Source organism: Physeter macrocephalus, chromosome 16 (assembly GCF_002837175.3).
Source record: "Physeter macrocephalus isolate SW-GA chromosome 16, ASM283717v5, whole genome shotgun sequence".
Lineage (NCBI taxonomy): Eukaryota > Metazoa > Chordata > Mammalia > Artiodactyla > Physeteridae > Physeter > Physeter macrocephalus.
The window spans coordinates 67,285,086-67,298,117 of record NC_041229.1 but is presented as its reverse complement, the minus strand read 5'-3'; the positions used below and the strand labels follow the sequence as shown (position 1 = coordinate 67,298,117).

At 43.2% G+C, this 13,032-nt stretch overlaps 1 protein-coding gene across 1 annotated transcript in view; it reads right to left on the bottom strand.

Moving 5' to 3' along the window:
* Positions 1–1,406: 1,406 nt before the first annotated feature.
* Positions 1,407–13,032, bottom strand: part of TEAD1 (TEA domain transcription factor 1) — a 33,447-nt gene continuing 21,821 nt past the window's right edge. Inside the window, exon 4 of the mRNA XM_028500959.2 lies at positions 1,407–9,518. Within this exon, the coding sequence (XP_028356760.1) occupies positions 9,405–9,518 (114 nt within the window). The 3' untranslated portion in view covers positions 1,407–9,404. The remainder of the gene's footprint in view (positions 9,519–13,032) is intronic.

Below are 13,032 nucleotides of genomic sequence, written 5' to 3'. Positions count from 1 at the left end.
TGGGTTAAAGGAAATCGTGACTGTGAAGGTACCTGGCATATTAACAGGGCCTCAGCAAAATGGCCCACAGCTCCCCTCCCTCTCTGCCCCGAGCAGCTCACTAGACAATGGCCTTCCTCTTGAATTGTAGCTCGCTAAAAATATGCCTTTTCAAAGGAACTGGAAGCTAATTTTTTCTCTGTTCCCCCTCCCACAGTGCCTCTTCGGATTTGAGGCAGGCTGTACCTCAGATTTCAAAGAAATGGGGAGAAGCAAGACCTTTTAAGGTCTAGTTCAAACTGAAGGATCCCAGGGTACACTGGGTCCTGCTGTCAGAAGCCTAAGGTCATTGCTGCTTAAGAAAGCCCCTCGGCCCCCAGGTTTCTCCTCCCCAGCCTTGAGCTGTTTCCACGGAGTCTCAGTGAGCCAAAATGCAGGGGCCAAGAGTCAAGGCATCAGAGCCAGGGTGACCAATTGAAGACTCTACCACTCACCAGTCACAACTCTGGACGACCTGCCCTTTCTGAGCATCGGTTGGGGGGTAATAATATTACTGTCATCAGGACTGTTGTGAGAATCACACGTCGTACCAGCACACTGGCCCAGTGCCCAGCAGGCAGTAAACGTAGTGACTCCAAGGCTTTGTTGTGCATGTGTGTGCTGCACACTCCTGAGGACAGGGCGGGGTTACAGCATGCACCGTGCAGGCACCAACTTCTACCCCTGGTTCCTGGCATGCACCCAGCAAGGCGGGTTAACAATTTTAATGACACATTAAAGAGAGACAGGCAGGCAGACTAACTGACCTTTGGATGTTTTTAAGAAGCCCTGCTAAAGGGAACTATCCTCAATATTTTGTAATAACCTATAAGGGAAAAGAATATGAAAAAAATAGATATATACGTATGTATAACTGAATCACCTTGCTATACACCTGAAACTAACACAACATTGTAAATCAACTATACTCCTATTAAAAAAAAAAAAACACAGGCAGGGGGCTTCCCTGGTGGCGCAGTAAACAGGGGGCTTCCCTGGTGGCGCAGTGGTTGCGCATCCGCCTGCCGACGCAGGGGAACCGGGTTCGCGCCCCGGTCTGGGAGGATCACACATGCTGTGGAGCGGCTGGGCCCGTGAGCCATGGCCGCTGAGCCTGCGCGTCCGGAGCCTGTGCTCCGCAACGGGAGAGGCCACAACAGAGGGAGGCCCGCATACCACAAAAAAAAAAAAAAACAAAAAAAAACAGGAAAAAAGAAAGAAAGAAAGAAACCCTGCTAGACATTAACATGTCATGTTCGGATGACTGAGCTTGGTGGACACCATCAAAAGGATCGTGGCTTCAACCTCCTTTACTCTGTCCTTCATACATTCACCCACAACACATAAAGCACCTTTCATTTTCAACAACATACACTTTGGAAGATAAAAAAGGTGACCCACACTTTCATTTTCTTTATTTTTCATTGATACCGTATGAATACAAAGTTTCTAGAAAGCTACAAAATGTCTACCACTTTATCAAGAAGGCATCAAAATGTGTCACTTTGCAAAGACATGAAAACACCTGCAGGAACTGACACAAAAATAGCATTTTTAGAGTGATGAAATAATTGCACTTAACTGTCATGGATATTACAGTTATCACACATATGTACCGCGAAAGCTAGAATACATTTTTTTTTTTACAAAGCACTTTATAAAAAAATTCTCTGCACACAAACCCTATAATTTTCATATAACTATCATACTAAAGATAAATTCACTTTAAAGCCAACACTTAGAACATTTTTAAACAAAAAGGTACCAGTACCTAAACACAGACGTTAACAAATACAAGAATACTGTACTGCCAAGAGGTTTAACCAAATGCCTTTTCAAAGTTTCTGCAAACAGGTTATGAAAACGTATGTGAGAATTTGCCCCCATCCCCCCATCTCTCCAATCTACCCAAGAGGAACCTTACTGCCTAAAGGCAGGCTCCTCCAGCCCACTCCCAGCAGCAGTACAATATCAAAGGAACCACTGACCAGATGAAACGCTTACGTCACAAGCCCATTTCATACACGTGACACGAAGACACAGACTGTGAGAATCCCATTAAGTCATTTAGAATGTGAACAAACACACGTGGCGAAAACCGATTTACATAAAATTTAAGCATATTAAAGAATTAAAGGCTATTCAGGTTTCTTTTTTAAATGTTACAAAACTTTTTTTTGTCATTTTTTTAGGCACATAGTTTTTGTTTTTACTTTTTTCCTTATCTGCAGTCATGAGCCTATTGAAAAAGGCCTACAGAAGTGACTTTTTCAAGGAGGTAACAGGGAGATTTTTTTTTTAAAAAGAAGTGCAGTTAATATCTAATTTACACAGTGAAACTAATCACGGAAAATGACTGATGCAAAAAAGAAAAGAGAAGGAAGGAAGGAGGGAGGGACTGAGGGAAGGAGGGAGGGAGGGGGGAGAGGGAGGGAGAAAACCAGAGACTGGTTTCCAACTGATTTACACCTAGATTCTGTCGGCCTCTTTCAGAAAAAGGGGAAGGGGAAACAATTTCATAATGGAAGGCAGACAAAAGAGAGCCAACATGATAGAGGTGGAATCTCTTGGAATCTGACCCCATTTCATGATGAACGAGAGGGAACATAAATGCTATTTCAAATGCTAAAATGATGGAGTGGGGCATGTAACAGACTCAATGCAAATGCACAGAGAATAAAACAAGTTTACGGCTTAGGAAGTAGAACAATAAAGACAAATATTTCATCTTATTTAATGGTGCGTGACTTCAGTGAAACTATCCTTTGCAATGCAATTTTAAGCACAAAACCTTCATTCTTAACGATATAAGTAATGAGTTAATGAGAGAAAACTATTGCCAAAGAAAGCACAGTTAACAGTTGAAAAGGGAAGCAGGAAAACAAACATTTGATTAATTTCTTCCAAGTTGTGGTGTAGTCCTGACATGACAGGGAGGGGCTGAATTCAAGCAGCTAACTACAACTTGTGTTGAGCAATTTTCCTTTTCGTTTAATTTTTTTTTTTTCTTGTGGAAATTTCTATGAATACTCACAACTTGGTGTGGATAGAAATCACTCCTGAAATTTCAGACAGCCCAAAGAGGGTATTCTTAAAGACACCAGGTAGAGACAGACGGACGATACGCATTCAGAGGCTAACTTTCAAGGACGCCTAATGTCACTGTAAAGTCTGTATTGGTAAAGGAAAGTCTTCTTTGTCCTGGCTTTTGTTCGGCTCGTGTTTTTGCCTTCTCATCCTTTTCACTCCTCGTCCTCCCCTCTATCAATTCTCCCAATTTACACAAGGTTTTGATAAAAGCCAACAGGGACTCTGAAGAGTTGCCCTTTGGAGGGCTGGAACACTCATCGACAATTCCGAATGGTGAGCGGTGCTCTTTGGAAGTTTCTCATTAGCACATTCAGACAACACTCAGAGCCAACATTTTCGCCCTAAGAAGAACACTTCAATTACAATGACCCTAAACCCATTTTTTGTTCTGCACTGTCATCTCAGTTTGAGGCTCCCAACTTTCCACGGTATCACTGCATAAACCAGCAGTGCGTGCTGTCATCTGAGTGGAAAGGCAGGCCTCCCCAGACGGAACATGAGCATAAGGAGACGGACAAATCTGTCCACCGGCCGAGAGTCTGCGGTTTGTGTGCAAGTTCCCTTAGGCGGACGCAGGGCTGGGTGACGGGCGGAGATGGCGCACGGGGTCACGGCGCACAAACACACCAGTTCCTGGGGGCCCTCCTGCCGCTGTGCGCCCCGGGGGCACGGGTGGCAGGGGCTCCCCCACGGCAGACAGACAGCGCAGCAGGCAGGGTCCGCGTCGCGCTCTTGTGAATGGAGGCCTGTGGTTGGTTACTATCCCAGTAAACCAAAGGCATTACGGTGATCTCAGAATATTTTTGGTCTCTCTACAAATTATCGTGATTATGGCAGCACTTTTCTAAGCTGGAATCTCAAACCAAAGGCACTTTCATGCTAGAGTGCAGAAGATTCACAAATAGCTAAGTATTTGGTCATGAATTTAAAAGGCAACATTAAAAGTATACCATTTGCTTTTCATAGTAAACTACGAAGTTGCAAAACCTTCCATTTTGGTATAGACATTTGACAGTGTGGTCAATGAGCTGACTTCTGTTCATTTCAGATTTCAGACCAAGAAGTCAGTTTCCTATAGAACTGGAGAAAAATGGGCTTACAAAACAAAAATGAAAACAATGCTTGCTTGCTCTATTTTAAATACCGTGCCGATCAGTAAAGGGACATCGAGAACTGGTGTAAGAAAAGGCTGGCGGCACGACTAAGTATCACTAAGGCACTGCTTACTGAACGCTTTGGCAGCTCTGAATTGAAAACTTCCTACAAAAGTTAACAGTAGTAAGAGAAATGCTTCCAGCTTACAAAAGGGCTCACAGGTCCGAGGCAGCCTTCTGCACTGCAAACCCTACACGCAACATCGCAAAGATTTAAGGCTTTTCAGAAATGACATGTGCAGGGTTTTGCCACAGAAACATCAACAGAAAGAAAGAAGCAATGCAGACGTATCCTCTTAATGTCACAGGTGTGAACACCAACACACAAAATTGGTTCTACCCTTCGTTAGAACAGGTGTAGTGTACCAGAGCATACACAAAATCATACAAGTTATCGGTACCTGGTTTGAAAAGTTGACTGTCATCTTGTGTGATTTAAATAACTTACGTTTGTACAAAAACAAACTGCAAAAGCCACTAGAGTATTGAGACCTAAAGAAGACTTGGGTTTGTAACACCAAGTTCTGGGCACGGGGGCTGTTTTTTGGCTGGTCCGAGCGTGGGACTTTGCTGCTGGGATGCTTTGTGAAGAGAAATTTGACTCAGAGCCTGTGGCAGGTGAACTGTCCTCAGGGTAAGGAAAAGGCTCATCAGCTTTCCTATCTGCTCGCGCGGATGCCTCCCAGACAAGACACTCCAGGGGGAGAAGCAGCATCGCCACCAGGAGATGCTGCTGCTCGGGCAGAGGAAGGGGGTCTTAACCTCCCTCTCTCTTCTGCCCTGAGCACCAGAGAGGAACGACCCCCGCCAAGAGGCCAAGGATTAAGCGGCAGGAGTCCCAGAGCCTTACTCTTAATCTGTCACTGACCAGCTGGGTGACTTTGGGCAAGTCATCTCCCCTCTGGGCCTCAACTTTCTCATCTACAAAATGGAGGTCACAGGCATACCTCGTTTTATTGTGCTTCACAAATATCGCAGTTTTTTAAGATTGAAGGTTTGTGGCGACCCTGCGGCAAATGAGTCTACCAGCATCATTTTTCCAATAACATTTGCTCACTTCATGTCTCTGTGTCACATTTTGATCATTCTCGCAATAATTAATAATTGAATAATAATTCAACTTTTTTATGATTTTCATATTTTTTATGGTGACCTTCAAGTTTCTATTGTATGTGTTCCGGCATTTTTTTAGCAATATTTTAAAATTAAGGTATGTGCACTGATTATTTTTTTAGACATAATACTATTGCACACTTGATAGACTACAATATAGGGTAAACATAACTTTTATATGCACTGTGTGACTCCCTTTACTGTGATATTTGCTCTCTTGCGGTGCTCTGGAACTGAGCCCGCACTAGCTCTGAGGGATGCCTGAAGACTGGGCTTTCCTAAAGCTCAATAAAGAAAAATTCGATCAGCCCTCTTCCAAAATGAATCCCTCCCTCCACCACTCTTAAAGATGAAATGTTCCAGAGGTTTCTGTAAAGTAAATTCTACAAAAAAGCAATGAGTGCAAGGCTAACAGTAGAAGACCAGAGGAAACGTATTGAAATGATTAAAGCTTTGATAATGAGAACTATAACCTTATGAGAAATAATAAAAATGGGTGGGATTTTTTTTAACCTGATAAAATAAGCAATGAAGAGCAAATTAGAAATGCTCTTTAAATAGGCGTGAGTTGATTATAGGGATGATGGTGGCCAGCTGTCCCCAGCTTTCCCAGGGAGGAAGGAAAGAATACTTGTAGCAGATTCTGTTGTGAAATAGCAGTTCTGAAACAGGAAGAAACGTGGACACAATATCATTTGAGTAATATTCCTACCTGTCTCGTGATGGCCTGAAACAAGGCTCCCAGGGGAGAAGCTTTCTCAGGGTAAAATGGAAGGAGAAAGAAAATCTCAAATATGGCATTTGTGACCTGTCAGATGCAGGGCAGTGGTTCTCAACCAGGGGCAATTCTGTGCCCCATGGCACATTTGGCAATGTCTGGAGACATTTTGGGTTGTGACAACTGAGGAAAGGTGTATCTAGTGGGCAGAGGCTAGGGATGCTGCTAAACCTCCTACAATGCACAGGACAGGCCTGCACCACAGAGAATTATCTGGTCCAAATGTCAACAGTGTCAAGAAAGGGTTGAGAAACCCTGGTTTAGGGTAGCTTGGACGTTCTGGGATTCTAGGACATGTTTGGAAAAGCCCCAACTTTATTTAGGTCTCTTGCTAAGATGAAAATGAATACCAAGAGACCAAAGCCCAGTTCTCTAGCTTCTCCCTATTTAGGCTGTGGAACGTGGCCTCTGAACTCTCCAGTGAAAGCACAAGATGTCCCTGAATCGATCCCGGTAGTGGAGGGTCAACCAGGAGATAGAGCACCCAGAAAAGAGCAGTGAGGACAGAGCTCTGGAAAGGCTTCTTTATGGTACAGAAAGCTTTACGAAGGGAGGAGACTCTGCCATAGAGGGTGAAAGACCAAAAACAGACTTGGATTCGATGTTATAACACAAATCTAATCCCAGGGTCTAATTTGGGAGTGACAGAGAAAGGGCTAAGAGGTTGGACCAGTGGTTAAGACAGGGAGAATATCTGCCCTGGAGAAATCTTTAGAAGAACAAGACAAGAAGTAAACTTGTTTTAAGAGCAAAAAGCAATCCTCAAGTTCATCCATGTAAACCCCCAAACTCAACTACAAAGGCATTCGGAGGAAGAGGACAAGCATCAGAGGGCCCAGCCTAACTCTGTGAGTTCAGCAGACCAGGGTATGCCCTTCTCTGCAGCCAAAAGAACTACCCTCTAGCTGGTGTTCTTGGGTCTCGATCTATTTGCGCTTTGAAAAAAGTAAATCCTCAGAGCCCTCCTGGCAGCACCGAAGAGCCCCATTCCTGGGAGAAAACGTGAACCAAATAGCTCTTGCCCTGAAGTTCTGGGATAGCATGGCTTTTACCCACATAAGATCATTTGCGCCCCTGGGTCCTGAGAGACTGGGGGTAACACCTTGAGTAAAGACACAGGAGATGGGAGTAAAAGAACATCCCTAAGAGGGGTGACCAGAGAAGTCATAAATATATGACCAAGGAAGAAGCTTAATGCTTGGGCCGAAGACCAGATAGAAGGGTGGGCCACTAGGGCAATTCTTCAAAGGTCCACTTGGAATCAGGGAACAAACTGTAGTCTCTTTACGTAGGGAAGATACACACCATGCTACTGGCTTACGTAAGGGATGTGTGTTCCAAAAGGGGAAAGTTCTGCGCTTTCTCCTTTGGTCTTCCCAGTGGCCAGGGTCATGGGTTTGGGAGAGGTCAAGCTTGGTTCTTCTGTTTGCCACGAGCCAGCCACACCCCCATGACCACCAGATACTCATCAGTATATAAGCAAGGTCAGAGCAGGTGGTGGGACAGGGAAGGGGGTGTGTAGGTTATTTGAATGTGACAGAACAAAGTTTTTATTTTCTGGCTTGACATAAAAGTCTTGACATGTTTCACAACTTACAAAACATTTTATGTTCTAATAGTGTTAACCTATTCCTGACAGTTATAAAAAACGTCACTTTCCTCCAGGAAGTTGAGGAGTATGCCCTGTCCCCTTCCCAATGAAGCACTTATGGAAATAACCCAAGACATGTGGCCACATCAAACCAACTCTGCCTGGACCATGCTTTGGAATATTGGGGTTGGAAAGCTGAATTCCTCCTAGGAAGAAAACCTCCTAAATGTGCCTGTTTGGAAAGGGCAGAGATAGATAGCTGAGCCTCTTCAACCTCAGTCAAATAAGTATTGTGACTTATTGAGAGATGTCAAGGAAATGGGTGTCCTTAGCAAATACACCTAGATCTACGGACACAGATTGAGAAATACACACATATCAGCATCTAGAAAACTGAGTGACACTGAATAGATGTTCAATAAATATGTGTTGAATAACTATATATGTATATGTGTATAAATGTACACACAAACACACACGTACACATATAGTTACAGCAGGTTAATATGCATATTGGATCACCAGAAATAATTTACCCACAGGCTGGCGAGCACGCTTGTGATTTTCTGGGGAGCAGAGATCCTAAAACTGATGAGCCTTTTATGAGTTTGGTTGATGAAATTTCTCCCAGCCACAGGGTTTTCTATAATTTGCAGCTCACAGTGCAGTATTCATGCCAATTTTAAATTTTTGTTATTAAATTTCAGTGGTTCAAATATTTACTCATCTTAATAAAAAATTTGGTTGTCCATATAAAATATAACTGCACACACAAGACTATAAACATTGTAAGTTTAGATTTTCAGTATTTATCTACTTATTGCAAAAAGAGCCATCTTTTCTTTTTCATTAAATAATCATCACATTAGTACAATACAATTTTATATTTTTTAAATATACTATATATGTTAAGGATAAGGGGTGACGTTTTCTTCCTCTGTAATAGTTGTTTCAAGAGTTTAATGGATTAGGAGATTAGTTTTAACCTTGAGGAAAAATGTACAAATTTGTCTCATTAGGATATTTCTACCAAGCATTTCTTAAGGCTATATTTTAACATTTGGTTTCAAAAAGAAGGAAAAGTTTCATTTAAAAAATAATTTAGTGAATTACATTCTTTCATAACTTCCACCCTAATTTGTTACAAAGATAAGTCTACAGATTCTTAGTTTTGTGTACTAATTTACATTTATATTTAAAGATTAATTTTACTTGTATCTTAAAACAAGAATTTTATGTTGGAAAAAAAATAACACTAAATACATTTGTATAAAGGCTGTAAATGTCCAATGGTAAATGCTCTGTCTTAATTTTTTTTTCTACCACAATGAGAAACAGGTCTCTGCAGACAGAGACTTGGGTTCTTAAGGTTCACCTTTCTGAGGAATTGTGGGCTGTGGATCTGAATAACACACAGAAACAACTCGATTTCTCTTTTTACAACTGTACCAGAACTTCACAGCTACAATGAGTATGAATACATGAAAAAATGACTTCACTCAAACAGGATTTAGAAAAGTTGGGGTGACCTCAGGGCCAGGGCAGCACCCCTGCATGGTGAGGTTTACAGTCAGTCGTTCAATCATGGGAGAGAGTGTGTGTGTGTGCGCACATATGTGTGTGTGTATATACAGGTATCTATATATATAAATAACCACGGTTAGTCCTTTACAAGCCTGTAAATATGATGCTGTGCTCCATGTTCACTATTTGAAACTTCAAATACACAGGCCATGCACAGGAGAGTTTCTTGTGTATCCCTGTTTGTTACCACCTGTTTAAAAAAAAAAAAAGTATAAATAGAAAAGAATATGAAAAAGAATGTACAATATATATAGGTATAACTGAATCACTTTGCTGTACAGCAGAAATTAACACATTGTAAATCCACTATATGTCAATAAAATATTTTTAAAGTATATATATATATATATATATATATATATACATATATATCTATATCAAACACCACATGAATGAAAACATATTCCATCTGTGCCATGACTACGATTTACCTGGAGAGGAATATGGAGTCCAATGTTCAAAAAGTGGATTGCTAAGAGATCTGCCCAGCCTCCCTCCGCCCCCTCCAGCACAAACTCAGGATATTACAGGTCCGACTTAAATCCTATTTAAGCTTAGTTACCATATGTAAGAAAGACCTTACAGATTGGGTCTCAGAGAGCCTAAAAAGACACCACAAGAATTAGTGTGGGGTTTTTGTTTTGTTTTGTTTTGTTTTGTTTTGTTTTGGGGGGGGGGTGTAATTTTTTTTACAACACAGAGAATTTTCTATAATTCTGTTCCATGGGACAGTCATTTATCCTAGGGACTGTCTCCTATCTTATTCCTAAACCTCTACTAAATTTTGTTTCACGATAGCCAATGGGAGACATAGGCTCTGTGAGTGCCTTGCTCACCACTGTATTAACATGCAGTGCCTGGACTCAGTGAAATATATGCTGAGTAAAAGAACAGTCACACAGTTCAAACCCATGTTGTTCAAGGGTCCACTGTATTTGCTGAATGGATGGAAATTCACAGAATAGTAGCCACCATCTGTTCAGTGCTTACTATGCACCTCCTCAGTATTAAATGCTTTACAGAAAGTATCTCATATAATATTACAGCAACTCTAGGAGCAAGTGCGATATCATTCCCTCTTTGACAAGGGAGGATGCTTGGGGTTAATTTGTTTAAGGTTCTACTAATGTCAACGAAAAACCCAGATCTTCTGAATCTGAAGACCTTTTTCTTACCCGTTATGCCATGCTGCTCTAGATAAATGCCATCGATACAGTGATGAATCATCTACTTCTTTTTTTTTTTTTCTGGGTAACAAAGTTTTTTTCAATACTAGTACCCACCTGCTTTTCTAGTCTCACTCCCTGCCACTTCCCTTGCAGATCAAATACTCCAAGTATGCAAGTCTTCCAGCCCTGAAATCTTTCTCCCCCTCATCCCTATATCCAAACAAATGCCACGTCCTGCTGCTTTTACCTCCTGAATAGTTCTTGAATCCATCTCCCTTTTCCCCTGCCACAGCCCAAGGCATCAGCAAAGCTGACCTGGACTCCTCCACCAGCGGCCACCCTTGCCGGGCACCAGTCTCACCTGTGCACAGTAGTCACAGTTACCTTGAAAGAAATATGAATCTGACAACAACACACTCCTGCTTAAAAACTGAATGGCCTCTTTTAAACTTTAGGATGAAGAGAAAACCTGTTCTCATACTACAAGGATGAGAGTGAGCAGCCCATTCTGGCCAGTGCTACCCGGCCAGCCACACTGCTCTGTTTCCAGACCTCCTCCTATCACATTCCCACCTACGTGCAGAATTCTTCCCTACCCTCTCTGCCTCTCTAGCCATCGGGAGACAGCTCTCAATTGTTTCTGCCTCAGGGAAGCCTTCCCTGACCTCCTATTACACGTTCTCTTGTCACCATGCACCGACCTCTACCAGCAGTCAGCCACAGGTGAATTACAGGCATTTTGTGACTCCCTGTCCTTGATGAATGCCTGCCTCCCTCACCAGACCCCAGGATGCCTGGTCCCGCCTGTCTAATTCACCGCAGCCCCGCAGCTGACATGTCAGTATGCACCCGAACGGGCCTTTTCTTGGTAAATCTGCAAAATATCTGCTTGTCCATCAGGCAACTTAAATATCATCTTTTAACATCCCTGAGGATTCCCCACCTCATTCCAAGTACGGGTGCCTGCTCAGGCAGTTCAACTACTCTGTGCTCCCATGACGTCTGCTTCACAAGTTTACTGCAGCCATGATGGCCTTGCATCATCATCGTCTATTTACCCGCCTCGTTCTCCTTACAAGGCCCAGATTTCCTGTGCTTTATTTGCACTGTATTTCAGCAGCTAGTACAACCTTTCCATAACTTAGCCGAATGAATGCAAACATTCTCAATAACCTTTGAGATGGAGAGGGCAGACTTGAGCACTTTGTTTGTAAATGGAGGAAACTGAGGTCTGGAGACTTTAAATGTCTTACCCAAGGTCATAAAGTAGAGCTGAGTCCTAAACCCAAGTGTTCTCATTCCATGACCATGACATCCTGCAAAGTGTCTTTTCCATCAATTCAAATCTTAATTTATGTCTATCACTGGCTCTGTGACTCCAGGAAGTAGACTAACATTCCTTATCCATAAAATAGGAAAAAAAATGACTTCACAGTTCTGCAGTGGGAATTTCATAATATATCTACAAAAGATTCAGCACTGTGCCTGGGACCTCTATGATCTATTTTACCTTCTTGCAGACTTTCTATGAAAGACTATATCCTATTTAGGCCTCCTGCCTGAGATGAAGGAGGAAGGAAAAAAAATGTTTCTAGCAACCTGTATGTATGAATATGACCTCAAAAGACGATCGGAATCCTTGGCCCACAATTCAGTCGCTGTCTTCCTCAGTCTGATTGCCACCATTAAGGCCCCAAACCTGCAGGGTCACCTCAATTCCTGAATCATTCTGACAAAACCAGAGTATAGCCCAACAGCCAGTAAGGCCTGGAACTGGCCGTGGTGACACAGGTTTTGTATCTAATGTTCCTAGTAAAACACCTGCAACTGTGTCCAGCAACTGTCATTCTGGCCATGTCCCTAAACCTGAGGAAGTGCTGAAAAGTATGATCTCTTCTGTTTATCAGTGAGATGACTTCATTTTCATTACCCAGCGCGGACAGCAGAGACGGGTGTGGGACCCTAGGGTTTCTGCTGCCGCCACCAAGAGGCCTGTGTGCGAGCACAGGTCACTGTCCACACCGCCCCTCCCGGGAGCTCGTGCAGCCTGCCACTGCCGGGGTCCCGGGATCCAGGGACAGCTTCCCCGGGAGAACGTGCGGCGCGCCTCGGGCCAGTGCAGCGTCACGCTGGCCTCTGCCGCCGCAGGCTCGCCCCGCATCCGTGCCCCTCCCTCCCTCCGGCCTGAGTGAGCCAGAGCCCCAGAATCAGCTGGTCCTTTAACCCCGTCCTGTCTGAGCGAAGGGCAGATGCCCTCGGACTACCTACACGCAGAGGCGGGGCCAAGTCCAAAGCTGAGCCCCAGGAGCTGTGTGAACAAAGAGGAGAGGGGGAGGTCTCTCCCAGCGGCCTCAGAAGCAGCGGATTAAAGCTCCACAATCAACTTGAAGTGCCCTGCATCTGTGGAAAACCTGAATAGACAGTGAAATATCCCAAGTTGAGGAGGTGGACTTTGGGAGCAAGATATACTATTATTTTCCCCTTTTTTCTTTTTGTGAGTGTGTATGTGTGTGCTGCTGTGTGAGATTTTGTCTG